The sequence below is a fragment of the Esox lucius genome, chromosome 5 (assembly GCF_011004845.1).
Source record: "Esox lucius isolate fEsoLuc1 chromosome 5, fEsoLuc1.pri, whole genome shotgun sequence".
Classification (NCBI taxonomy): Eukaryota; Metazoa; Chordata; class Actinopteri; order Esociformes; family Esocidae; genus Esox; species Esox lucius.
This window is the reverse complement of record NC_047573.1, coordinates 16837355-16865031: the sequence shown is the minus strand read 5'-3', so window position 1 is coordinate 16865031 and position 27677 is coordinate 16837355. Positions and strand designations below refer to the sequence as shown.

At 42.1% G+C, this 27677-nt stretch overlaps 2 protein-coding genes and 1 non-coding gene across 8 annotated transcripts; 2 read left to right on the top strand and 1 right to left on the bottom strand.

Moving 5' to 3' along the window:
* Positions 1–4279: 4279 nt before the first annotated feature.
* trnal-aag lies at positions 4280–4361 on the top strand. Its single transcript has one exon. It is a non-coding gene; the product is annotated as a tRNA-Leu (tRNA).
* Positions 4362–4639: 278 nt separating this feature from the next.
* polr3e (polymerase (RNA) III (DNA directed) polypeptide E) lies at positions 4640–16536 on the top strand. Of its 3 annotated transcripts, none has more exons than XM_010895487.3 (20): positions 4640–4808; positions 5611–5664; positions 5789–5839; positions 5948–6025; positions 6096–6211; positions 6327–6409; positions 6593–6750; positions 6868–6987; positions 7079–7164; positions 8394–8438; positions 8578–8669; positions 8788–8908; positions 9341–9422; positions 9779–9838; positions 9970–10127; positions 10223–10284; positions 10378–10871; positions 14035–14112; positions 14259–14384; positions 14995–16536. In XM_010895487.3, exons 2-20 carry the CDS (start codon positions 5626–5628, stop codon positions 15049–15051), a joined length of 2106 nt encoding a protein of 701 aa, XP_010893789.2. In that variant the 5' UTR covers positions 4640–4808; positions 5611–5625; the 3' UTR covers positions 15052–16536. The 3 variants fall into 3 exon arrangements, with proteins under 3 accessions (XP_010893789.2, XP_010893788.2, XP_010893787.2); XM_010895486.3 differs by having other exon boundaries at positions 5565–5664; XM_010895485.3 differs by having other exon boundaries at positions 5530–5664.
* A 2702-nt stretch (positions 16537–19238) lies between these two features.
* si:ch1073-272o11.3 (cerebellar degeneration-related protein 2) lies at positions 19239–27175 on the bottom strand. 4 transcript variants are annotated; one of them, XM_010895484.3, is made up of 6 exons: positions 27135–27175; positions 24599–24711; positions 23116–23264; positions 22731–22901; positions 21668–21893; positions 19239–21494 (listed from the first exon to the last, which is right to left on the bottom strand). In XM_010895484.3, exons 1-6 carry the CDS (start codon positions 27148–27150, stop codon positions 20844–20846), a joined length of 1326 nt encoding a protein of 441 aa, XP_010893786.2. In that variant the 5' UTR covers positions 27151–27175; the 3' UTR covers positions 19239–20843. The 4 variants fall into 4 exon arrangements, with proteins under 4 accessions (XP_010893786.2, XP_010893785.2, XP_019901844.2 ...); XM_010895483.4 differs by lacking the exon at positions 27135–27175 and adding an exon at positions 26153–26983; XM_020046285.2 differs by lacking the exon at positions 27135–27175 and adding an exon at positions 25643–25948.
* Between the last annotated feature and the right edge of the window lie 502 nt (positions 27176–27677).

The following is a 27677-nucleotide window of genomic DNA, read 5'->3' as shown; positions in this document are numbered from 1 at the left end:
TCCAAAAGCACGTGGGAACATGTGTTACGGGTCTGATGAAACCAAGGTTGAACTTTTTGGCCATAATTCCAAAAGGTATGTTTGGCACAAAAACAACACAGCACATCCCCCAAAGAACACCATACCCACAGTGAAGCTGGTCATACTTCTGACCAAGTCTAAATTTAAATAGACTCTGGATTTAGCCCACATTCATTTATAAATTATTGCGGTTGGTGGGTGTCCCTTTGGTTGATGCCTGGCAATGTGGGTGGATTCATTTCCTGCCGGTTGGGCCCTGTCCGGGGCCTCCCCTGGGTAGGGCCACAGTGTTGCCGGACCCCCCCTGTCTCAGTCCCAAGGTCTTACGCTGCAATACTATTGTGCTGGGGGATTGGGTCAGTTCTCCTTCTCCACTATTATTTCATTGTTGATATGAGGAATGCATTTTCTGAATTTTCCCAGTCTCCTCCTGTTTAAAATTTTAGGAGGACATGAGGTCCTGGTCCACACCTGCGGAGTACTTGGTTTGTGGGGCCCATTGCTGTCCCTGTCCTTGTCCATCTGGTCATACTTCTGACCTGGTCTAAATTTAAATAGACTCTGGATTCAGCCCACATGCATTTATTAATTATTCCAATTGGACTCTTAATATTTAACCCAGCACAGCCAGAAGAGGACTGGTCACCCTTCTGAGCCTGGGTCCTCTCTAGGTTTCTTCCTAAATTTCAGCTTTTCTAGCCACTGAAATTCAACACTACTTTTGTTTGCTTCTTGGGGTTTAAGGCAGGGTGTTTCTGTAAAAGCACTTTGTGACAACTGCTGTTGTAAAAAGGACTTTATAAATAAATTTGATTGATTGGCCTCTGGAAGATTTTGGAGCACCCTCTGGCACTTTCCAGGATGAGGAGACATCTAGGGTTTGTGCAATTTAGTTTTATTTGTGTATTATTTGTTAGCAATTGGGAAATAGTGTAAACATTTGATTCTCTTTTTATTTGTATTTTTATAATACAATTTGTTTCTATTGGTCTTTATTACTCCTTTTTGATAGTTATGAGTCTTATTTTTGTACATATTTTTATATTTATATGTGGGGGCGCTGAAAGGGGGAGTTCGCCCTGGTTGTCATACTAGCTAGAACTGCCACTGCCTTCTAGGCAGAGTTGCTAAGAAAAAGCTATATCTCTGACTGGCCAATAAAAATAAAAGATCAAGATGGGCAAAGGAACATACACACTGGACAAAAGAAGATTGGAAAAAAAGTGTTATGGACGGACAGATCTAAGTTTGACGTATTCAGATCACAAAGAACATTCGTGAGGTGCAGACCAAATGAAAATATGCTGGAGGAGTGCTTGATGCCATCTTTCAAGTATGGTGGAGGCAATGTGATGGCCTGGGGGTGCTTTGGTGGTTCTAAAGTGGGAGATTTGTACAGGGTAAAAGGGATCTTGAAGTGGGAAAGATTTCACTCTATTTTACAATGCCATTACATACCCTATGGATGATGCTTGATTTGATCCAATTCCCTCCCAGCACAGGAGTATAACCCAAAGCATTGTTGCAAACAATGCAATAACCATTTAGGGAATAAGTCAGCTGGTATTCTGTTTATATTGGAGTGGCCAGCACAGTCACCTGATCTCAACCCTATTGAGCTGTTGTGGGAGCAGCTTGACCTTAAGAAGTGTCCAGCAAGCCAATATAATTTGTGGGAGGTGCTTCAGGAAGCATGGGGTGAAATCTCTTCAGATTGCCTCAACAAATTGACAACTACAATGCCAAAGGTCTGCAAGGCTTTTATTGCTGCCAATGGAGGATTCTTTAAAAATGTTCTTTCCTACCATTGATGAAATACTACACTACCTAAAATTAAGGGAACACATAATAATCACAGTATAACACTGAGTCAATTAAACTTCAGGGATATCAATCTGTTCAGTTACAAGGCACAACAGGTGCACTGGAGAGGCAACAGCAAGACAACCCCCAAAAAGGGAATGGTTTTGCAGATGGTGGCCACAGACAATTGCTCTCTCCTTAACCTTCCTGACTGATTCTTCTCTAGTTTTGCTTGTGTCCTTGTCACTACTGGCAGCATGAGGTGGTACCTGAAGCCCATTCAGGTTGCACAGACAGTCCAGCTCCTCCAGGATGGCACATCCAATCATGCCATTGCAAGAGGTTTTGCTGTGTCTTCCAGCACAGTCTCAAGACCATGGAGGAGATACCAGGAGATGGGCTGTTACATGAGGAGAGCTGGACTGGGATGTAGAAGGGCATCAACCCAGCAGCAGGACTGGTATCTACTCTTTTCTGTGAGAAGGAACAGGAGGAGCACTGCCAGACCCCTAAGAAATGACCTCCAGCGGGCTACTGGTGTACATATTTCTGACCAAACTGTTAGAAACAGACTCCATGAGTGTGGCATGAGGACCCGACATCCTCTAGTGGTAACGGCCCAGCACCGTGCAACTTGAATGGCATTCGCCAGAGAACACCAGAATTGGCAGGTCTGCCATTGGCGCCCCATTCTCTTTACAGATGAGAGCAGGTTCACACGGAGCACATGTGAGGGACGGGAAAATGTCTGGAGAGACTGTGGTGAATGTTTTGCTGCCTGCAAAATCATCCAGCATGACTGGTTTGGCAGTGGTTTAGTGATGGTCTGGGGAGGCATATCCTTGGAGGGTCGGACAGACCTCCACGTGCTAGGTATCCCTAACTACTGTTAAGTACGTGGATGAAATCCTCAGACCCATCATCAGACTTTACGCTGGTGCAGTGGGCCCTGGGCGCCTCCTGGTGCAGGACAATGCCGGCCTTATGTGGCCAGAGTGTGTAGGTAGTTCCTGGATGACAAAGGCATTGATGCCATTGTCTGGCATTCACATTCCCCAGACCTGAATCCTATTAAGAACATCTAGGACATTATGTATCAGTGCATTCAACACCATCAAGTAGTATAATAGACTGTCCAGAAGTTCACTGATGCCCTGATCCAGATCTGGGAGGAGATCCCCAAGGACACCATCCGCTGTCTCATCAGGAGCATGCCCAGATGTTGTTGGGAGTGCGTGCATACAGGCATGTGGAGACCATACACACCATTGAGTCACATTATGAGTTGTCGTGATGAAATTCATGCATGTTGGAACAGCCTGTGATTTCAATTGTTTACTTCGTTGTGAGTTTGAATCCAGCCCTTAATCGGTTGGTGATTTTGGTTTCCATTGACCGTTGTTACGTCATTTTGTTCTTAAAAAATTGTGCAATGTAAAGACTTTGATTCCCATTAATTATAGACACCCAAAAAAGGCCACTACATTTTCTCATTAATCTCAAAACAAGTCCTGAAAACCCCTTCAATTCAATGCTGTAAGAACCCAAGAGTTTAACACAGAGAAGGACAGCTGGCTATGTCAGCTGGCTCTGAGACTTAAAAATGAAAAAATACCCAACACACATCCTTCTCAGACAAGCACGGCTTCCCAAAAATCTATTGAGATAAACCACATCACCATTCAACCCAAAAACTCATATTTAGAACACTGGAACTAAGAAACAAAAACACAAAACAAACTAAGTTGTTATCGGGCCCTAAACAGAGATTATGAATTGGCTGAAAATCTTTTTACTGTCAGAGACAGCTCCTTACAATGTGCAGACTCAGTGACCACAACCAATTGAAAAAGGGAGACAGAAAATCCAGAGTATGTGGTCAATGTATGACAGGTGAGGTAGAGACAGAGATGCAATTTCTCCTGAAATGTGACAAATACACCATCATAAGAGATAAATATTTGGAAAAAGTCTGTAATTGGAGGACAAAACTAAATTTAATTCTTGGAAAGGGATCTACAGCAAATATATACCAGATTTGTGCAGATTGGTCATATACTGAGGAACAGTAATCCTGCACACACAAAACACACAAATATACCAATATTCATACTACAAAATAATCTTAGATACACAACCACACATAAACACATAACTAAAATTGTAATTGTATTTATTTTCAACATGGTTTAGGGTAAGGGTTAGTGTTATGAATCTTTTTCTTGTTACAGTGTAAAATGCTTTGGCAACATTGTTTAAAATTCTAACTTTCATGCCAATAAAGCCCATGTAATTGAATTTGATCGAAACGAAGTCGAAAACGTGTTTATTGGTGAATAATGTTAGACGCAAAAGTCAGAAGCAAAAGCAGAAATCGCACGATCAACATTTGTATAGCCACGTTTGTGCACTGTAGACATGATAAATGTAGTTTTCCTAGGGTCTACTGTTATGTGATAGCGTGGCCGAGCGGTCTAAGGCGCTGGATTAAGGCTCCAGTCTCTTCGGGGGCGTGGGTTCGAATCCCACCGCTGTCAGTATGCTTTTGTTGGATCTTGGTCCATCTTAGTATGCTTTTTGACATTTGTTGTGGCTATCGGGATTAGACCAGGGCAGTATGAAAGTTCACCGTATGAAAGTTCTAAAACAAACTAACAAACAATCAAAATGTCAGTTACATTAAGTACAGGTGTGTTTTATCACAGAGGTTTAAAACCCCTATTTGTTTTTATGTTATTTTGCGACATCTGCAGGCAAAAAGATATTGTTTCGCTTTGCATTGTGGGAACGCTAATAGCGGATCCTCGGCTCCTCCCCACGTGTCTCTGTATGTAGCTGCTAGCTGGTACGCTTAGCAACCAAGAGACATGGCCACATCAGACAGGATTTTTTACGTTAGCTAGCTAGCTACCTGAAGTATTTAACATAGTAAAGCTACTGACATACGTGAATGAAATAAACGCAGGGAATTGTGAAGTCTGCAGGTGAGGTATAGTCCACCTTCGCAATATTGATATAGCAGGAAAACTAGACAAAAACAATCGAGGCCTGGCAAATTACTTTGATTGCTCCAACGAAACTCTAGGTATTACGCTATGTTGTTAACTAACCACCGGCTAATCTGATAGCCAGTAGTTATCTAAGCCATATAGCTAGATGTATACTGTGGGTAACTATATAGTTAACTAGCTACTTGAGAGACTTGTGACATGTCACTCATGCAATTTAACAGATTCGTGTTTTCAGCGATGGTTTGGCCGAATGAGTAGGTAGCTCGCTAGTTCTGCTAGCCGCATCAAGCATGTGACTTGTCATGATGTGTCAAAAGTAAATATGCTAAAAACATAATGTTCCTAGTTAATTCAGTGAACTGTAAATTATAGTGACTACAAGTTAATAACTAAACGCACAGGAAACTAGTGGGTTATAGTAGCCATATTGCTGACGTTGTAGATTGTGTTTCTGATTATAGCAGATTTGATCTGCCACCTAGTTAAGTAGTATAGTACTATAGTCTAGAGTCAAAAACAGCTAGTTGAGTGCTGTTTTTTTTTTTTTACTTCAATTCCCTTCAGTCATCATATTTTGGCAGCATCATTATTCAGTACATTGGACAATAGCCAAAAGCAGAATTCTACATTGGTGTGTAGCATAAGTAGTATTTCTGCTTTAGGATGCTACTTACCTTTCACCCAAATTTCACAGAGTGTTTTGTTCACTGAGCCTTACTGTGGCCTTAGTTTGCATTCCCGGAGGTCCGCTGCTGATCTGTGACTTCTCCCCCAGCACACTCCCCTCACTATGGCCAGCGGGGAGGAAGATGACCCGATCATACAAGAGGTGATATCGTTTTCCCATGAGCCATGCTGTTTTTGCCCTACCATAGGTTTAATTGTGTCTGCCACGGTAATGTTGAGCAATAGGAGGAATATATATCCAATCTTTTTGTCTTTTTTCTTTTTAGATTGATGTATACCTTGCTAAAAGCCTTGTTGACAAGCTCTATCTGTTCCAGGTAAGTATCTACTCTGCAACAAACTATTTATACGTTAATGGTAAACATTTTCTGCCATTATCTGAATCGGTTGTTCATTTTATTTTCATGTTTTCTTGTCCTTCATAGTATCCAGTACGCCCTTCCTCTATGACCTATGATGATGTCACCCATCTATCCGCCAAGATCAAGCCCAAGCAGCAGAAGGTGGTACAGTCTTCCCTCGCCTGTTAAATATAGAAACAATATTCTCGGCTGACTGTGTCTATGTGTGTAGGTTGAGTTGGAGATGGCTATTAACACTCTGAGTCCTAACTACTGTCGGAGTAAAGGAGAGCAGATAGCACTCAATGTGGATGGAACTGCCTCTGAGGACTCTAATACCTACTCTGTGTGAGTAGTTTGTACACTTGGTGTTGATTTGCTTCTCACTGCTGTTTAAGTTTTACGTGTAATCTGTGTATGTGTGTGATATGCTGTGAATTGACATTGATTGATGTATTTACAGGAAGATGATGGACAAGCAGACATTCACATCTATCCAGTCCACGACCAACACCTCCAGATACGCTGCTGCCATCTTCAGGCAAGGTGGCTGTCTTTCTGCACATTCATATCCATTATTATGGACGTCTATGGACGTGCACATAAATATCCAATCCACAGTCATTACTTTTCTGCCTGTTAGCCTTGACTTCTAAATATGTTGCTGAGTAGCGCATTGATGAAACTGACTGGTCATGATGTCGCTCACCCTGTTGATGATGCCCTCAGGGGAGCTCCATGTCACGCCCCTGCAAGGCATCCTCCAGATGCGACCCAGCTTCTCCTATCTGGACAAGGCTGACAGCAAACACAGAGAAAGGGAGGCGGCTAATGAAGGGGGAGACTCCTCTCAGGATGAGGCAGAGGAAGACGTCAAGGCGGTCACTGTGAGGGAATGCACAGGCTGCACCGCCACACACACACACACACAAAGTAACTCTCACAGGTTACACATTGGGATATGTGTAGAGTTACCGTTCAAAGAACCGGTCTCTCCCTTCCAGGTGAGGTTTTCCCGGCCAGAGTCGGAACAGGCCCGTCAGAGACGTATCCAGTCGTACGACTTCCTTCAGAAGAAACATGCAGAAGAGCCCTGGGTCCACCTGCACTACCACAGCATCAATGTGAGTGGGCGCCCCTACTCCCACTTGCATGACCTGGGTTTTTCTAAATCACGGCCAATCCAAAGTTAATGCCTTCTTTGTGTGTGTTTAGGACGGGCGTTCAGACCATGAGAGGCAATACCTTTACTGCCAATCAATGGGAGGCTCTGAGAACACAGAACTGGTGAAAACACCTAAGTGAGTTCTTACAAGCAGTTTCCCTTGTTTTTGCCGGGCTGTGTAAGTGGAGCGGCTAAGAAGAGCGAATGTCTCTTACTGAGTGACTGACTGACTACCCCTTGTTAAATAGCGTAGTGGTTAGAGAAGCGGATTTGTGAACTATAGGTCCCGAGTTCGTATCTCCTCGCAGGCGAAGCAAAGTATGCGTTGTGAATTATTCCGTATTTATGAAAACTTTGCTGGCTAAAACCGAAACCCGAAACTGTATTCGGTTATATTGCGACTTTCCTGGCATGGAATAGTTCATCTTCAGTCTCGGTAGAAGTTGGTCAATTCTTATGATTATTCCTAGGAAGTTAGTAGATATTAGTAAGCCTATTACTGGTTCATAAGCTGTTAAAACGGCCAGTGGCAAAAGCAATACAGTTCATAGACACTTTGTGGTGGTGGTAAACTTAATAAGAAACATTAGTCAGTTTAACACAATCTTCAATTGAGTCTAGTGACTGCTGAAACGTGTAATGCCGTGGCGTAGTGGTTAAAGACAGGTCTTCCACATGAGGCACTACGTTTGAATCTATTGAGAGCAACGACATCTATTAATTATTTCTGGTAGATTCCACAATTCTCTCATCTTTTCACTTGATGAAAATGTAGCTATTGTTGCCTTTATTGATAGTTATTGTATAAATGTCATTCACAAATGAAAGAAAAAAGTATGTTGTTTTGCCATGAAATGAAATAGCTTTGGCAGACTCGCTAGCAATTGCTCAATTCTTATGACTATTCCAGTAAGTTAGTAGATACCAGTAAAGCTTATTACTGGCTAATACGCTGTTAAAATGGTCAGTGGTGAACGTAGTACATAGCCGCTATTTGTGGGGGAGGTAAACTTGGTAAGAAAGGTTTGTCAGTTTCACTGTATCAATGTCATTCACAAATTGGCAATTAACTATTAATACGGCCAGTGACAAAAGAGGATTTATTCAGGATAGAGATGAGGCTATATTGACACCTAACAAATGTATAGCTCCGTGGTGTAGTGGTTAACGAAACAACTTTTCACATGGGCGACCCAGGTTTGAATCTCGAGGTAACAACATTTTGTATTGCGGGCCGACTGAACTAGGCTTGCCTGGTGTCTTGTTAAAAGTGGCTTATTTTAACTTGTGTGAAGCTTGACTGTCAGGCTGTTTTGTGTGTCATCTCTTTTCTTATTTCCTACTCCTGTTATCCCCCTTTCTCAGGGAGTACCTGGCCATGCTCATGCCTCCTATAGCAGAGGAGAAGATGTAAGTAAACGTTATATTAATTGTGTCATGTAATAGTCCTTTGGAATTGTGTATCAGGGAGTATTAAAATGAGGTGTGTCAGGGAGTATTAAAATGAGGTGTGTCAGGGAGTATTAAACTGATGTGGTGTGTGTGTCAGTGAGAAGCCTGCAGGTCCCAGTAATGTGCTGTCCATGGCCCAGCTCCGGACACTGCCTCTGGGTGACCAGGTCAAGACACTGATGAAGAATGGTACACAGGCCCTGTTCATTTTATTCTAAAATCCCAGTAGATCGCATTGAGAATGCTTTGGGAATGTTTGTTTTTCTCTTCTCCCTTTCATTCTTTTAATTATTTCCATCCACTCCAGTCAAGGTGATGCCATTTGCCAACCTGATGGGTTTGCTGACACCGGGGACCGACTCCACGGCAGTGCTGCGCTGTATCCAGCAGGTGGCGCTACTGGTGCAGGGGAACTGGGTGGTGAAGAGGTGAGACCAGCTGAGCCTTCTTAGGAGCATCATTGTCTCAGAGCTCTTTTCCAAAACCTTTGTTACTCGTTGCACTGTAAAGCTGAATTTGCATACTGTTTCAGACTACTCAAGGAACAGCTACGTGTGCTGATGGATGCTTTTTCATAGGTCACAGTTTAAAAGGATAACCTACTCCTAGGGGTTATGGGTTTATTCAATGTTGCCCAGGTGTCCAGCTGCTTAAAGATGTCAGACGTTGTTCCATTACCCAAGGTGATGGAGCTGATGTAGCTCTCAATCGACCATCAGATGCTTTCAGAGACCGACTCGCCTCTCTGAATCTATGGCCCTGGCTCTCAGATCCAGATGAAAAAGTTCCTTAATATTGTCCGTATCGTTTGAACAGAGAAAAATATAACTAATGTAGCATGTATCTGTGTGTTTGCTCAGTGACGTGCTGTATCCTAAGAACAGCTGCAGTCCTCATAGTGGCGTGCCTGCCGAGGTGCTCTGTCGAGGAAGAGACTTTGTGGTGAGTCACATGATCTCATTCCCCTTTCGTAATGCATAGCAAATCTCACTACACACAGCCTGGGGGCGGGATCAGCTAAGTCTAAACGAAATACAAATTTGAATACATTTTAAGGGTGGAAAAATACACTGCCAGTGTAAACTTCAAAACGAGCCCTAAATAAAAGGAATGCAGAAAACAATCATCTTTCTTCCATTAGCTTAAAATTCTCTATCAACTCTAAATTTGTGGGCTCTTTAAGCAGAAACTGTACAAAATAATCTGTGATATTTCACACTTAATTTGTGAATGTTGGTACCGTGGTTGGCATTTCGTGGTTGATAATAAAGCGTAGTGGAATTTATTTCTCTTCATAGATGTGGAGGTTCACTCATGAGCGCTCAGTGATGAGGAAGGAGATAGCAGGGATCATCAAGGTAATGGCCAGCTGTTGACAGTCCCATCACCCCTGTCAGGCAGCAGGAGCGCCTGCTGAGAGGCACCTGAAGTGTCTCTTACCTGTCAATAGGTAAGAGACACTAAGGTTTGTCCTCCCTGTGACTTCCAGCTCCCTCCAGAGGATGTGAAGGACTTCCTGGAACACATGGCGGTGCCTCGTATCAATCGGGGCTGGGAGTTTCTGTTGCCAAGTGACAGTGATTTCATCAGGAAGCACCCTGATGTGGCCCAGAGGCAGCAAATGTTGTGGCTAGGGATACAGAGCAAGTATGAAACCACACCCACCCACCCACCCAGTGTTTCTCTTGGTATGGAAAGAGACGTGGATAGATTTTATGTTTTTATTTTTTGTGTGTTTGCAGATTAGAGAAGGTCTTTAACTTCTCCAAGGAGGACCTGGCACCCAAAAAGGACCAACCCAGAGGTGTTGTAGTGTTTGCCTGCTCATAACGACGTCCCTCTGCCATAATGTTCTTAGAGAGGTCACTTGCTGAACAACTGTCTTTCTCAATTGCAGAAGTTGTGCACATGAGTGGCGAGCAACGTTTAAAGGCTGCCCGTGAGCGTGCACGACAGAACCCGCCCTCTGTTCAGAAGGACCTGAGAGCTCCTCCACAGGGACAAGCTGGAGACTGTGTTAGCACTGGAACCGGAGTTCGGGTCAAAGAGGAACCGGTCAGCGACGCAGAAGACGAACCCATGGACACATCTTCTGCCGCTCTTGCTAACGGCTCCATTAACGGTTACCCCTCCTCCGCCACCTCCTCTCCTACTTCAGACCCTCATAACGGCCACGCCGGGACACCCGCCCCCTCGCCTTCCCCGGAGTTGAGAGACTTTGTCTGGAACACGTTCAGGAAGCACTATGTGCTCACTCTGAGTGAAGTTAAGAGGCTTTTCAATCTCCACTTGGCCTCCCTGCCCCCTGGACACAGTCTTTTCCACACAGTCTCTGACCGCCTGCTGCAGGATACCATACTGATGAGCCACTGCAAACAGATACTGGTGCCTGTGAGTATTACACCCTGAGCCCTGTCGCTAGTGAGCCCTGTCGCTAGTGAGCCCTGTCGCTAGTGAGCCCTGTCGCTAGTGAGCCCTGTCGCTAGTGAGCCCTGTCGCTAGTGAGCCCTGTCGCTAGTGAGCCCTGTCGCTAGTGAGCCCTGTCGCTAGTGAGCCCTGTCGCTAGTGAGCCCTGTCGCTAGTGAGCCCTGTCGCTAGTGAGCCCTGTCGCTAGTGAGCCCTGTCGCTAGTGAGCCCTGTCGCTAGTGAGCCCTGTCGCTAGTGAGCCCTGTCGCTACTGAGCCCTGTCGCTAGTGAGCCCTGTCGCTACTGAGCCCTGTCGCTACTGAGCCCTGTCGCTACTGAGCCCTGTCGCTACTGAGCCCTGTCGCTACTGAGCCCTGTCGCTACTGAGCCCTGTCGCTACTGAGCCCTGTCGCTACTGAGCCCTGTCGCTACTGAGCCCTGTCGCTACTGAGCCCTGTCGCTACTGAGCCCTGTCGCTACTGAGCCCTGTCGCTACTGAACTGTCAACATCCCATGAGGGCTAGATTGTGTTTTGAAACTGGCATGGGACAGGGATTAGAGTTAGCGTTAATTCCACAGGACAGCTTAAAGGTGCGCTATGCAGCTTCACCTTTACTCCACCTATCGGCAATAAGTTGAATATCGGTTTTATAACTCCATTAGGATCTGACCGTGTCACTACTAACTACGAGCATACTGACCAGTCTGAAGTAGGGCTGCGCAATTAATTAAAATAGAATCTAAATTGCAATATTAACATGTGCAATATCCAAATCGCCAACTATTTTCAGCTCCAAAAAGGTGAATGATATGTGCTTCATGCGAGGTTACGGGCATGCATCGTACGTCCATAATTGTTTTTCTTGCGGGTGTTGTAGGTATTTGTGTAGATTACATAAATACCTGGACTAATTTTGTTTACTTGATGGTTTTTCAATGTTAGTTTTGAGTTACACTGCAACTGCTAGTGAAAGACGTCTGTTTCAAGTTAGCGAGTGGCACCAGGATATTGTCCCACATATACAAAAGAATGGTTAATAAACCATTACTATGGAAAACATTAAAAAAGGTAAACCAAAACGTCATCTGGGCTATCTATTGCGTTAGATGCATTGCCATATTTCAAAGACCTGTTGATGGCTACCTAGCGAATATGAAACCATAATCGTGCTAGCTAGCGCTGGCTGGAACAATAATATGAGCACTTCGACCAGTTTGCACAAGGCTAAATCTAGCAACAATAAGGCAATATAATTGCTTCCAAGCAATATTTGTTTTTTCATAAGGTTCCACAATGCATATTTGTTTTACTTAACATTTTGCGGAGAACACCAGGTTTGCAGAGAACACCTGCAAGAAATGGAATTAAGGTGTGCCTGCTCGGATGCAACTTATCTAGCTAACATTAGCTTATTGTCTCGACCAAAGACTTCTATGATACCTTCCTAAAAGGTAACTGCACTCATATAAATTAAATAATCAGGAACATCGAGTGATTTTCTATGTAGTATAATTGTTTCTCTGTCGTTATCAATCTATTAACGTACACATACATTTCCTTGACTATCTAGCCAACTAGCTAAATGAGATGATTACTTGCAGCCATGGCATTGAGGATAGTGTCAGTCCTGACAATGCCAGATATATATATTTCTATACAATATTAACTGATGGTATGTAAGGGTTATAACTGGATATTCTAAAGGGAAAATGCTGCATAGGGCACCTTTAAATCCCCCCCAAAGACCTGTGGTCTCTGAGGATTTCAGTTAAAGACGGACCTATTTGTCTATGGTGAGTCGCTAGATATCCAAAGATGACAATCCTCTTTTCCTGGAGTAAAGACCTCGGGTGGTCACCATTCCTACCCAGTAATCAACATATAACAGCTAAACAGGTTGTTTTTAGTTAACATCCCATGATCGATTCATCCCCGATTCTCTGATTTTTATTTATGCCTACAAATTTCCTTTAATCAGTTCATGAGATTCACAGCCCATGGACATCTTTAAATATCCAAATCATAGTAATTTGGTTAATGGGCTGTTGTCTGAAAATCTTGTTGTAGAAACAATTTCATAGGATAGCTTCTCGGAACCATCTCCAGAAAATGTTGATCCAGAAAAACACCTTCCTGGTGACTCTGCTCCTTTTGAATGGTGGTCTCTGCTTACCTCAGGAGTGAAGCTATCACTTTTCAGCAACAGGGTAACTAACCAACGGTCGTGTCCCTGCGACAGTTAACCACTTTGCTTCTGAAATAGTGAAAACAATAAGGCGATGGAGGGTTGGCCTTCTCAAGTTCATCTCTCTGAATACATCCTGATGGCTCAGTGTGATTTCAATCTAGCTGCTCAATTGTGCTATGCCAAAACCAACATTTCCCTATGAGATGTGGTTCTGTCCTGCCTCGTAAGGTGGAAATCAAAGAAATAATGGAATTAAGGTTGTTGGCAGTCACACCTGCGACACTCCTTCCTATTGTATTCAGGTCTGAGACGATCCCACCTGCTGGTTGGATAAGCTGCTGGTCTCCCTGCTCCCAGTATGAGATCCCTGTTTAACCTGTCTTATGTTCTCATCCCCCTCTCTTGTCTCTCCTCTTAACGGTTGAAGGATTTAGACGCTGGCTGGAGGGGGGACAGGGAGGAACCTGTTTACTGTTAAATTGCTTTTCATTATTGGCTGAGAGGACAAAGCCTATTACTATTTCAGGAGGTTTTAAGCTTGCATGCAAAGGTTTGGGATCAGATTTCCTTCCTGGATTTGACCTGTAAACCATAGTCAGATGGAATACAAAACTGACTGTAGATCAGCATTTTAAAAAACAATCTTCAGCTCCAAGGGTGGTATGCATATGGGTAGATGAGTTGGTTAATCAGATTGCCTTATTGTGCCAGCCTGGACATCACATTTACATCACATGCCTCAGTATATGTGCATTAACACCAGGTTGGGGTAATGATTTGTTGGGACTAACTTGAACATCTTTCTAGGTCTTCTGTCTTTAATGCTTAGTGTTGTCTCTTTCTGTCCCGTCCTCCATTTCCATCAGTTTTTTTCCAATGTCTCCTCGTTATTTTATAAGTTATTTCTCTTTCGTCCTGTATAACTGTCATCAGTTGTTTGTTCTCTTCTCTTACTGTAGTTTCCTGCCCAGAGCAAGGCAGCTGCTGATGAGCAGAAAGTGTTTGCTGTGTGGGAGACGGGAGAGACTTTTGACAAGGTAACATGGAAGCCTGGCTGGACTCTGAATGTTTTATTCACCATGCTTACTGTACCTGTCCGACCGCCTGTCTAATCGCAACCCGTCCGTCTCCTCTGCATTTTAGTTTTTTTCTTTCTGAAATGTTCTCTGTTCTTGTGCCTAAGCATCGTCAGGTCCTGTATGAGATCTTCACAAAGAGCTACCGTGTAAGGAGGAATGCGATCCAGGCTAAGCTGACGCACGAGCTCGGAGACCAGTCCACCAAGGCCGACATGGACCGCCTGCTCAAGGTCAGACCGCTTGAGAGAGAACATGCTTAACCATGCCGTTCTGCATGGTGACCTGGTTATAGGACCAGCCCGAGTGCATCTAGTGGTTGATGTATCGGTGGTCAGAGGTTGGCCTCGTCATGTATTTGAAATACCTATTTAAATATTTTTCATATTTTTCTTTTAATTTCAACATTATACATATATACGAGTGTTATTTTGTATTTCCAGAGTACTTGTCATGTGTCTTGAAACAAATGTGGTCCTATTTGAAGCTAATTATAAGAATAATATCAAACATGTTTTTCAAGTATTTATTTCATACATTTTCATCTTAGTAATTTTGTGGCCAGATCGACTTAGTGGAATCAACTAAAGTACAATAACCGCCACATTTTGATAGATAAAAGATGCCCCATTATTAAAGACGTTGAGGTTTAGGAGGGTGAATATTAGAGATACAAGATACCTGTATTTTTATTTAGATCCAATACTTTTTCCAACACAATTACGGTTTTTCCAACATCTTGCTGTGGGAAAGACATGGGTGTCTGACATTCCAACCTGTTCCCCCTGGCTCTGGTTGTGGTTTTAGGACAGAGAGTGTGCTAATCTGTGTGGTTCTTTTCAGGAGTGCTGTGTGAGTATTGGAGGGATGTGGTACCTGAAAGGTACACTACAGTCCTGACCATGTTGAGGACACTCCTGCAGCCCCTGTCATCCAACTAAACCCACACCCCCAGAGCCTAGTGGGAGGGTTCTGCACCGGGAGGTGGGGCAGCTGGACAAACAAACCAATCACAGCTCTCCTGCTCCCAGCTCTGAGGACCAGGATGGGAGAATTGAGATGTCCATCATACGCTCTGATTTTGAACATAATGGTTGTTCTTAATGCAACTTTGAGTTCAATTCTGAGCCTGGCCCGAACAGAAGTGGGTCTATTGGACAGAATGCCTTCCATATTCATGCTAAGAGCAGGAGCATAGGACGTGTCTGCACACGAGGGAGACAATACAGACAAATTAGGAGGAAATGTACTATGCCATGGGGTTTTTGTTGCAACTAACAAAACGTTTTAGTTGGCAGAATAAATACACCCTAGTATTTCCCCACACAGTCCTTGAGTACCAATCAGAACTGCAAATGTTTTGCTCTAGTCCTGAACCGGTGCACAAGATTCAAATGTGATTTGGCCAGTAAAGGGCTGAGCACAACCGCAGAGGTACTCGAAGAATGCATTGGGGAACACTATTGCTATAAATATGCTGTCGAGAAAATAGACCTATTTTCAATTCATGAAGTGATCCTTAATAATTTTGTTAAATATATTTTACCATACTGTGGGTAGTGTTCACTAAGGAAGCGAGTGTGTACAGTTCAGTCCTATGATTTTATGACAGTGGCCTTTGGGGAAAAACATTTAACAGATCCATTTGAATAAATTTACAGTTCACTTCCCCCCCCTAAATTGAAGGCCTTAACTAGGGTAGCACATTGCAAGTTTGAGTTTTCTTTCCAGTTCTTTTTACTCTCTTTACTATTTCAGAAGGGAGGAGCTATACGTTTAGTTCAGCATTCTATCATATGTCTGTGATACAGGCCACACGGAGCAGGACAACCAGCATTATGTGAGGGTTTTTGAACAGCTCGTGTTGTGCAGCTATCAATCAATAGCTGTGATCAACATTCTCTACTCACATATAGCTAGATGTTAAATTCTCCCGGTTGTGAGAATTAAAAGCAGTAACTAGTGAGCTGGGGATAATTATTATACAGGAGTGAATTACTGTTGACGTAAATGCCATCATTTAAAACAAAATACAGTTTAATCGAAACTTTTTTTTTTGTGTAAATCCATCAAACTGTAAAGCCAAAGTTTTATCACGAGTTGGGGTGAATGTTATTTTGAAAGGACCTTTCACACATTCATTTTATATTCAACACCGATACATTGAGAAAGTAAGTGGTTATGGCCAAAGAAGGCCGGTTTCGAGGTGCAGAGCAGCACTTAGTGGATTATCATGGAACATGTTAATAAACAATTGAGAATGTCACCATTGGTTTGCTGTCATTGAATGTTTACACTTTGGGAAAAGAGGATTGAGAGATTAGTGTATTTAAAATAATGTTTTAATGTTTACAGATTTCTATTAAATATGACCTGTAACTGCTTACAGTATGAGTGAAAGTTTTCTTCACTTTAGCTTGTCTGTAGGAATGGTGTTTTGTCTAATTTACGCTTCAAGAAAATCTAAATGATTTGGGTATGAGTTCAAAAATGAAGTTGCATTTTCACCAAGAAAATCTATATAATACAGTAAAATCTAAATAATCTGCCTGTATGGATGGACCAGCTGTCTCTTATATGCTCACTGCTATGTAACCCCTTTCTGCTACATTAGATCTTTACAAATATGCCTGTCCAGACTCACATTTGTATACTGAAATTATACTTCTTTGTGGCATTTCTAATATTTTTTTATACAGACAGTGTGGGAAGGGAAGTTTTTGCTGAAAGTATTTCCTGTAAATTCAGTGTGAAGTCTGGTCAAACTGACAATTTAAAATGTTCTTGACAGAAAAATAGCAGTTCATCCAAAAGATCAACAGATTTTGATTTATTTTATTTTTTATTAATAGAATCTAGTAAGCCCCTTTTGGAGCTCTGTCCAAGCAAGGCAGAGTATACTGGTGTTCCATCTCTCACACATTTGTTCAGTGTTAATGGATCATTATTCTTCTACCATTCTGTCTGAACAGTTTTATTTTAAACCGGCATGGTTTATCAAAGACTAAGCTGAATGAAGTTAACACTACACACTAACAAGACACTTGTAGTGAGATTTCAGGTGATTCAGAGGGCCAAGAGAAGTGCTGTTGAATGCAAGATAAAAACATGACATAATATCAATCAACAAGTTCAAGTCTTATCAGCCATCGGTTTCTAATCTCCACTCAAAGGTTAAATTGGTGATGGACTATTACAACACAGACATTGAAAGTAATAACTTCAAGTAGTTGTTCTAACTAAACCAGTTTTAATAGCAATTTAATATATGGAAAACTACAAAAAAGGTAGTACTGTTTATTATTTAGAGAATCCATTGATCGTTAAGATCACACTTTTATTAAGGGCTTAATTCCTTCAATCCAGCAGTGTTTACTTCGTAGCTCCTTTTTCCATTGTCAAAAATACTCACCACCTGGCATTGGGTGCTGGATAGAATACCGACAACTACACTACCAGACAACTTATCGTTATTCTTAATGGGTTTGAAATTAATATTGAAAATGGAGACACTACTGTACAAAAATTCTTTGACATGGAGAGGACAAACATGCGCCAGTGCTCTGATTTCAGGTAATTTATTTTTTGTTAGAGCATTCCAGTCTCCTCCCGAAGTCATAATACATTTTCCTTGTGCTCCTTTGTATGGCACTCCCATATCAGCCATTTCGGGCACTTTTAAGTTCTGAGATCTTTCTGGGTGCTCAGAATACAGCTACTCCTCTCTCGTTTCCTTTGATTTCCAGGAAGGTGATTCCTCATGTGCTGTGTTTGGGGCAAGTGTGAACTCACAGTCATGTGATTGACATTGATTTAGAATATCATAATTCCCGGTCAGTTTTTCTACTCAAGATTGCACTGATTTTCCACCCCTTAAATGTGTTTACACATTCAACAATGTTAAATGTTTCTCACTATACCATACTTATTGATCATATCATGAATGTTCTATAAAATGTCAAGTGGTGAAAAACAGACAAGGATTTAGAAGCACAAGTCACTGAGCTGAGGTCACAGAGGAAAGGGAGAGCTAGAATCTTCAGACTTCACAAGGTTATCTGGCCAAGTGCCAAGAAGCAAGACATAGCATGAACTGCATCTGTAAGTGGCTCGTGTTAAGGACTAGATACAGTGGATATAAAAAGTCTAAACACCCCTGTAAAAATGCCAGGTTTTTGTGATGTAAAAGAATGAGACCAAGATAAATCATGTCAGACCTTTTTCCACTTTTATGTGACCTATAATGTGAACAATTCAATTGAAAAACAAACTGAAATCTTCAAGATAGAAAAAAAACCCAAAACACAATAACCTGGTTGCATAAGTGTGGGGATGTGGCTGTGTTCAGAATTACCCAATAACATTCAAACTCATGTTTAACAGAAGTCATTACACACCTGCCATAATTTAAAGTGACTTATTAATCACAAATATAGTTCAGCTGTTCTCTTAGGATTTTCCTGACATTTTCTTAGTTGCATCTCAGAGCAAAAGCCATGGTCCACAGAGAGTGTCCAAAGCATCAGAGGGATCTCATTGTTGAAAGATATCAGTCACGAGAAGGGTACAAAATAATTTCCATAGCATTAGATATACCATGGAACACAGTGAAGAAAGTCATCCTCAAGTAGAGAAAATATGGCACAACAGAGACATTACCAAGAACTGGACATCCCTCCAAAATGTATGAAAAGACGAGAAGAAAACTGGTCAGGGAGGCTTCCAAGAGGCCTTCAGCAACATTAAAGGAACTACAGGAATTTCTGGCAAGTACTGGCTGTGTGCTACATGTGACAACAATCTCCCGTATTCTTCATATGAATGGGCTATGGGGTAGGCAAGACAGAAGCCTTTTCTTACATACAAAAACACCCAAGCCTGGCTGAAGTTTGCAAAAACAAACATCAAGTCCTCCAAAAGCACATAGGAAAATGTGAAACCAAGGTTGAACTTTTTGGCCATAGTTCCAAAAGGTATGTTTGGCGCAAAAACAACACTGCACATCACCCAAAGAACACCAAACCCACAGTGAAGCATGGTGGTGGCACAAATACACAGGTGTAATAACTCAGCAACTGATACAGCCATACTGTCAGAGCTTGCATTTATTACAAATACTATTAATAGGGACAGCTAATAGCAATTCTTACACAGTACATTTGCAACCTACATAAAGTGACAAAAGAATGACAATCCCTGTGCCAGTCTAAAGTGCATCTCAATACAATTTGATTTTACAGTGATGTGAACTAAGGATGTTGCCATCACCAGCAGAAAGCATACATTGAGTAAGGCAACTAAAACTATTAACCAAACAGTTTCTAACAAAGATTTAGAACAGCACTTAATGAAATCTCTACATTGTCATTCTATTCATATTACACATAAATACCACGGCAGCCTGCAGTACATAGCTGAGTTATAACCTCAGTAGATAACTGCTAGTGCATAGCTGAGTACTAGTACAGCCTCAGAAGACTATCATTAGTATATGGCAGAGTTCTGGTATAGACTCAGATTATCACTAATACATAGCGGAGTTCTGGTATAGGCAGATCACTAGCTAGTAGCTACTAACTATAATACTTAATGAACATACAATTCCCATACAATTACTTTCGTTTTTAACCTTTGAGGACATGCAGTACACTAGCGAAATATGTTTTTGTACTCATTTTGTTCTGTAGAAATTACAGTATTTTGACTTTACATTAGCACCAAAATTAACAAGTCTTTGCTCTGGTGAGAAATACTGAAATTTCTTTCTACCAAGAGGCCACATATTTACACATTTCCTAGCTGCAGCTGAATAATAATTGATTATTGCGTGGTTGCATTGAACAAATGCGAAAGCAATCTCTACTGTTTTCACTTCACACATTGCCTTCACACATCCACTTGCAAGGAAACATATTACAAAGATTAGGAAACAGTGGCATGTCTAGGCACACAAAGATTGTACAAGTTTCCCCATTTTCACTGCCAATCTCAGGCAGTCATATTAAAGCCCCAGTGCATTCAACAAGGAGGATTTTCCTATTTTGGGATTATATTTCCACACTATATGGCTAAATAATGCTGAAATTCTCAATTATTATAATGCCTTTTTCGTAAAAAATAAATAAATAATACCTGGAATGTCATCCTGTGACATTTAGTCAACTGCGATAAGTCACAAAATTGACTGACTGTAATAGACCAATCACTGTTGGGTAATGTAGGGTTTAGAAACTATGCCATCAGCCAATCAAAAAATCATACTGACCAATTCAAGGCCTAAAGGAAGCTCAGTAAAATAAATTATAGAAAATATGTCTTTAGGAGTTACAATAAAACAGTGATTTATTAAATCATAATCAAAGCTAAACATTGCATGGGGACTTTAAAGGAATATGCATCTTGATTTAACAGTGCATAGATCCATTGAAAAAGGTTAATGAGGTCCTTAGTTTGTCATAGTTTCGCCATAGATTCTGTTGTAGGTCAACTGGCTCAAGTATAGATGGGCTACTGAGGCAGAATTCTGTACAATTAAGAGAATTTTAGGCACTGTTGTTTCTGTGCATAAGAGCTGGTATCTTACCTCTCAATAGGTGCTCGTAATGTATGTCCATAGTTAAGGAAGACTCCTCTCAAAAAAGGCTAGTCATCTTCACTTCTACCAGACAGAAAAACGAATATTACCCCAAGTGTCAAAGCTTTTCCCTGTTGTCACTCAGGTCCTCTTTGGATTTCTGGATGCGAGTAAAGATCTCTCTGAATAAGGCCTTGTACTCAGGCTGGTGAAGTTCATCCTCCAGGGACACCTGGTCTGTGCCGACACCCCGGTGGAGGGCTGAGCTTTGTGGGCAGACCGAGGGGGCACCACTAGATGTCTGCACCTCCTTGTGGCTCTGCTGCTGGCTTTGGTCTGGCTCCTCCTGACGGCATCGCCGGAGCAGCGCATCATATTTCAGCTGCAGGGCGCTGTACTGAGCGTCCACCTCGTTGAGCAATGAAATCCCACGACGCTTCGCCGCCGCTGCACGACCGACACACAGGTGACTGTGGTCCCCGGCCCGGTCTCCATCTGACCCTTCACCTGGCGGCGACTGGAGCTGCTTCTCGCTGTTGCATCGCTTCAGAACGCCACATGCTTTAACTTCGGAGGGGCAGCCTACCTCCATCAGGTCTCCCACGCCATCTCCCTCTTCTGCCATCAACCTCTCCTGGTCCAGGGGAAAGTATAGGGCATTGGGCAGCATGTTCAGGTTGACCCTTGACCTTGAAGCTTTGGTGGTGTAGTCTGCTCTCCATAGCTGACGAAGCTCCTCAGCCTCACACTCGAGCTCAGCTAGTCTGGCCTGGAGATGGACAGGGGACACAGAAGATAGACAGGGCAAGGCACAGAATTTAAAGAAAGAGAAAATGTAGTAATGTAACATTTCATTATGGACTCTTCACTAAAATACTACATACTGTAGGAGCAAACGGATTGAATTGCTTCAAATAATTCTCTGTCATTTCTCATCTTTACCTGGCACCCCTCCATCATTCCCAGACGTTGCTCCAGTGCCTCATTTTCATTGGCTAGCAGGTCTGCATTTCGCTCCGCCCCCTCCCTCCGAGCACGTTCATTGGCCAGCTGGGTCTGTAGGGAGCGGAGGGATCGCTGTAGAGACTCCAGCTCCTCCTCCTGCCATGAGATGTCAGATGGAGACCAGGGATCATTCGATTGGTCACCAGACTCGTAACTCAGGTACCTGGGAAGGGCGAGAATTAAAACAGTCAAACATTTTGCTGCCAACAAGTTCTCCAAGCATCAGTTGAATAAATGGGTGTCAGTAAATCATGTATCAAACGAATTAATCAGGGAGTGGACTTTAGTGTATGCAGAAATGATTCTCCTTGCCACTGGACTATGACCTTTGGGTGGCAATTGTTTGTGACCAGGGCTCAGGAGTGAGAGATTAGTATAGTTTGCCTGGCATGTGTGTTATCAGAGATTTACGAGCTTAAAGGAGAGGAGCCCAGTCCTAACTGGATTACACCAGCTGAACTTCTCTGGCCTCAGAGGACAAGAAGTGTGCTTAAGCACTTCAACCACTACCAAAGGTAACAGAGACACTGAGCCAAAGTCGTTTCACTGTAGAGGCAAGGCCAAGAGGGACTGATGAAAGTGGAATTGAATGACTGCCATTAAGAGTAAGGCATTTGTCTTCTGTCTGCAGATGAAAAACAATGAATAATTCAGCTGTAAATACACAATTTAGCACCATTTTCAACTGAATGAATGTAACCTTACTTGGCCATTTTGATTTAACTCTACTCAGACAGACCGACAATACCCAACTCTACGTAAGGTCAGAGGATTTGGTGAAGGAGAGAGGTATACGCTATAGAGGAGGGCACAAACAGCAGGACATCAGGAACTAACAGAGTAGCCAGGCGTAGATACCTGCACCAGTTAGGCCAGCGCTTGTGAATGGCAAATAATGAAGCCTGCTTGTTTAAGAAGGGTTACATCCCAGTTCACGAATGATGTGTTGTGTGGCGGTTATACATTATGCCCTGTTAGAGGGTAAGTGATGTGATCTCACCTCTGTCTAAGTTGCAGCTCGTTCAGGCAGGACACACTCTGCGTCCCAGAGGGCCGCCATGACTCTGTAAGGGGCTTCTTATTGGGATTAGCAGGGGTGGTCTTGAGATCCTCTACCTGATGTTGAAGATCTTCCACCTGGGTCTGTAGAGACTCAATCACCTCTGTAAGCCTATAGAGAGACAGAACCATGAACCTGCTTTTGTCCTCAGTAAGACTCAACTTCCATTATGGTTCCCTACACAGACATGGATTTAGATGCACAGGTGAAGGACTAGGATTGACTGGAGGGAGCTTCAACCATTGTTAGATAGAGAGTGTGTGAAAAGGGTCAGAGAAACAAAGATGCAGCCTTAGCTTAGCCTTCAGCACAAGGACAGGCTTACCCCTGGATCTTGTGCTGGGCAGCCCTGTTGTCTTGTACGAGGCGGGTGTTGCTCTGCTCCAGCTCTCTGGACGACTGGTCTAGCTGCTCGTACAATTTAGCGTGCTGGTCATTCACCTGCCTCAGGTGGTCCACCTGCTTATTCAGGTACTGGAACAGGTGAATGGGGATGAGTGAAACAGGAGTCTGTTTTTTACCATATAAACATCCACCTTCAAATTAACAAAGAATTGTAATAACACTGAATCCAGATCCCACAATTGCACTTTCCCATGTGATTAAGATTGGTTGTAAGCCACTACACGCAAGGCATAAACATAATTCCAGCCGAATGAGCTCAAACTTGGCAGAATCAATGTCTGACTATCATGGGCTAATGTCGATATTCATTATTTTCAAGCAACATTGTGGAAACAGAGCACCTGGTACACATACACCATAAACCATTCCAAATTGTACTCACTAGTAACCTACAGACTACAGGACACATTACATCCTAGAGAAAGAGGACAATGTTCTCCTAAATGTAAGACACAGCATTGGCTTCTTCCTGTGCTGTTTCTACATGCAGGCAGGTCATTAAAGAGATGATACCATTAGACAGTTTATTTCTGTAAATCAGCAGTTTGAGTCAAGGGAAAGGATTTAAGAAGTCACACACCATGAGCTGACCCTACTCAGGGAAATTAAATCCAGAGCTCATTTGGACATTTTCTGACATAAGAAACCACAGATTGTGAATGTGATGTTTAAATATGAACTCAGTTGGGTTAAATATTTAGATTCTCTAGCAATGTCAGGCCTGTCATTTGAGTGTCAATTCAACAGTGGAAGTGTTTTGGTTCAAATGCATGTTAGGAAACTGTTTTGGCCTGTCTTTATATCTCCTGGTCCTATGAAACATCAAAAGTAATGAAATGTTTTGGCAAAGAAGTATGACACCCCTTCTAATGTTTCATAATTACATTTCTGTAATACTTAATAAATAAAAATAAACAATGCAAAACATGAACACCAATTCCCTGGGATTTTATAGTCAAGAAAACTAGACAGTGTAAAGATCGGTGCAGAACTGGTCTCACGTCATTCGAACTAGGGAAAAATAAAACCAGCCTGTCATTCTTTATGTCTTCGCAGTTCTTGTGGCGGGTTGACACCTGGAGGCTGACAGGCTGAAGGCCAAACATTTTGGTTAAAATATCCTCATTCTTAAATTGCCATTCTATTCCAAATTATCTTCAGGAAGGGCAACAGGTCCAGCTGAGAGATTAAATTATCAATCCATCAGGGTCCATCCCTGTAATCTCTGTTAACGAAGAAGTTAATAGTAGCCTGCCTGTGGTGAATCTTGAAACACTTATTGGATTTAGGAATTAAAAGGTCTGAAACAAAAGCCAGCATGTTACTATAGCCAGCAGAAGGTGCCTCTAGCTGCAATTTGAGACTGTACGTCCATTTTTCTCCTTATTGACCAAAACACTTACCTCTATCTCCTGTATCTGCTCCTGATTGGTAGAGTACATCTGCTGCAGACCTTGCTCCAGCTCTCTGTTCCTATCCAGCAGGCTCTTTCCCAGCTCAGCCGCCAGATGGAGGTCTGCATTGGAGAAAAGAGATCAGAGATGAACATCTTTACCATCATTGCACTTAACCAAATAATTGCATGGGGGGAAAAAAGTGAATCGTCAGTAGACCTGCATTTGGGAGAGATGAAAACTTAATTAGTGTCATACTTAGTGTCATATCACCAACATACACAGAGCCACGGAACCCACCTGATGTATACATCTGAAGCATCCTTTTGCTCCCCAGGGGGATAGGAAGCCCATTGAACAGGTTGTGGCATCATATAGCTAGGTGAAATTAGGCCGACATTTTACCGATCGTATTTCTCAGCAAGTGAACCATTTGAATATTTTCTGTTCCAAATATATATATATTATTATTTTTAACCTTTTTACCAAAAACATGTTATTAATAATTACATGCACACCTCAGAGTAGGGTTTTCTTAGCAAAAAGATGCTAGAACGAGCCAAAATTGCCCAACCGGATTTGTCTTGATCGTGCTCATCTCTATATTCCTCAGCTTTTAGGTTCTTCCGAATGACAACTTGTGGGCAATCATGTTTAGTTAAACATCTTTGGTTATCTCTATAGAGTTAACGAAATGATCGATTCAAACTATGTGGAACTAAGTGATTTAAAGATTGGGCAAAGATTGGTCTTGCAGCCAGTCGACTATGTTGGTGGGTAACATTTTACAAGAACATTTTGTATTATGTTCTGTTATCGAAATCAAAATACAGGAGCTATTCACCTGCTCAAGGGCATTTTTCACCTTGACGCTTTGGGGATTCAGGCCAGTCAATTTACTAGCCCAACGCTATGCACTAGGCTAAATTTCATGTACAGTACTGTCTACAATAGCCTATAATTGAATATTATCCCAAGAGAGATGAAAAAATATAGAAAAATATTTTGATCAAGGTCACACATTCATACTCAAGAAAAACCCATCATCCTTACCTGGCCGAATGAATGCGTGGTGAAACTGTCTCTTTATCTCACATAAAGGATGTGAGGAAACGAGTTTATTTGACAAAACAAACTACTTATACTAGGCACTCGTCGTCAGCAGATAAACGGTGACAGCTCTACAACACAGCAGTTAAACTGAATTCAAACCCTTATACCATACATAATATTTAGAAATGTGAAGGAAATGTAAGACAAAGGATACATTTTTCATCGGTGGCTGCTGAAGGATTGCCTCAGGAAGACAATTCACAGCCTTGGAAAATATGCCCTAAGCCTGAAAATGTGTTCTGCCGCAGTAACCTACCAATGTGTCCAGTAATCCGTAGGCTACTAGTACACCTGCCCTATGAAAGAGTGTGTGCACTTAGGCGCTCATTTCTATACCTGCTTGGAAGTATTACTATATTAGCGTCGTATTGTGGCAGCTGCTTGACAAAAAGCTAAAGCTGCATGCCACTTAATAACACTTCTCTGTCATTATGAATAAAGAGAATTTACCATGCTCTAGATCCTGTTTGTCATACCAAGGTTCGTCCTCCTTGATTTCGAATTCTTCCACCTCAATCTTATCTGTGAGCATCTTCCGTCACACTTATTCTCCGATTTATGAGTAAGCTTAAATTAGATTTTTTGCTTAATATAATGTGCCTTTGATGTGTTCAATTTACAACAGAAAAAGAATCGTCCACACGCGTTTCTCATCAGTCCCCAGCGGATGTCTACTCGCCGACTACGTAGCAGCCGTTCAAAAACAACGCCTGAAACAAGATCGCCCACATTGTCGCTTTGACAAGAAAAAAATGTGTAGCACTGTTCAGTCAGTGTAGGAGGGCTTAATATATCTTTCGCCTATTTCAAAAGCGGAAATTACTGTACAACACCCCTAACCATAGCACACCACCTGCGCGCGCACGCATACACACACACCCACCTCTACCTCCCATTGTAACACAGGGCTTTATTACCTCGTACCCGGTGTTGTCAGCAAATTCGCTTATGCTGGTTATTACTCCCAAACGTTGAATAGGTTTAACTCATCTCTGTTGTGACCCATTAACAAACGAAGTGTTATGCTTTAGATCGCGAGAAGTTCCAGTAAAAGTTCATTCACCTAATGTTTCGGTTGTCTAATCAATTTATTCAATTTGTAATTATTTTTTCCAGCCCATGATGGCCTTTACTGGCATTGATACATCTTTGCTTCTCATGTTGAGACAACAGCAAGACACCAAAGGCAAATGACTCGCCAAGATTCACCCATAGACTTTTTGACTCCCGTGTAATATATATATTTTTTAAATCAAGCAACGAATTACACCTCTCTTCAAAAGTCTCGGGTCATTTCTAAATGTCCTTGTTTTTCAACAAAAAAAGTAATTCCATTAAAATAACAAAATTAATCTGAAATACAGTGTAGTCACTGCTAATGTTGTAAATTACTATTGGAGCTGGAAACAGCCGATTTTAATATGATATCTACGTGTACAGTGGCCCATCAGCAACCATCCGTCCTGTATTCCGAAAGGCAAGTTGATTCCTAATCCAAGTTAATAATTTGAAAAGTCTAATTGATCATTAGAAAAAGCTTTTGCAATTATTTTAGCACAGATGAAAACTGTCGTGATGATTAAAGAAGCAATAAAACTGGCCTTTAATCTAGTTGAGTATCTGTAGCATCAGCAATGCAATAGGACTACTTAAGGCCAATTACAGCCATTTGTCCGGGGGCGGGGCGTTGGTTGGTTGGTTGGTCGGTTGGACAAAGCCCTGTAATTCCTACACAGTTGAGTGAATGGATGTTAATACCCTGATATTAAAGCTGAAAGTATGCACTTTGGCCTTTACACATTGTTTAATTTAAAATCCAGTACACAGCCAAAACTACAAAACTAGTGTCACTGTCCAAAATCCTTCTGACTGCACCATATGTAAATCCTGTTATACATATTTTGGCTTGTGAGCTTTCATGACTTTATTTCATAACATGTAATGTTATTATCCAAGTGTGCCACATGTGAAATAG

Bases quoted from the DNA above. Each gene is read 5' to 3' on its own strand.
- polr3e (XM_010895487.3), top strand. From the start codon at position 5,626: ATGGCCAGCGGGGAGGAAGATGACCCGATCATACAAGAG. The intron at 6,988-7,078 runs GTGAGTGGGCGC...GTGTGTGTTTAG, and splicing joins TGCACTACCACAGCATCAAT to GACGGGCGTTCAGACCATGA. The intron at 10,872-14,034 runs GTGAGTATTACA...CTCTTACTGTAG, and splicing joins GCAAACAGATACTGGTGCCT to TTTCCTGCCCAGAGCAAGGC.
- si:ch1073-272o11.3 (XM_010895483.4), bottom strand. From the start codon at position 26,234: ATGCTCACAGATAAGATTGAGGTGGAAGAATTCGAAATCAAGGAGGAC. The intron at 24,712-26,152 runs GTAAATTCTCTT...TCTCCAATGCAG, and splicing joins CAAACAGGATCTAGAGCATG to ACCTCCATCTGGCGGCTGAG. The intron at 21,495-21,667 runs GTAAAGATGAGA...GTCCATCTCCAG, and splicing joins GAATGATGGAGGGGTGCCAG to GCCAGACTAGCTGAGCTCGA.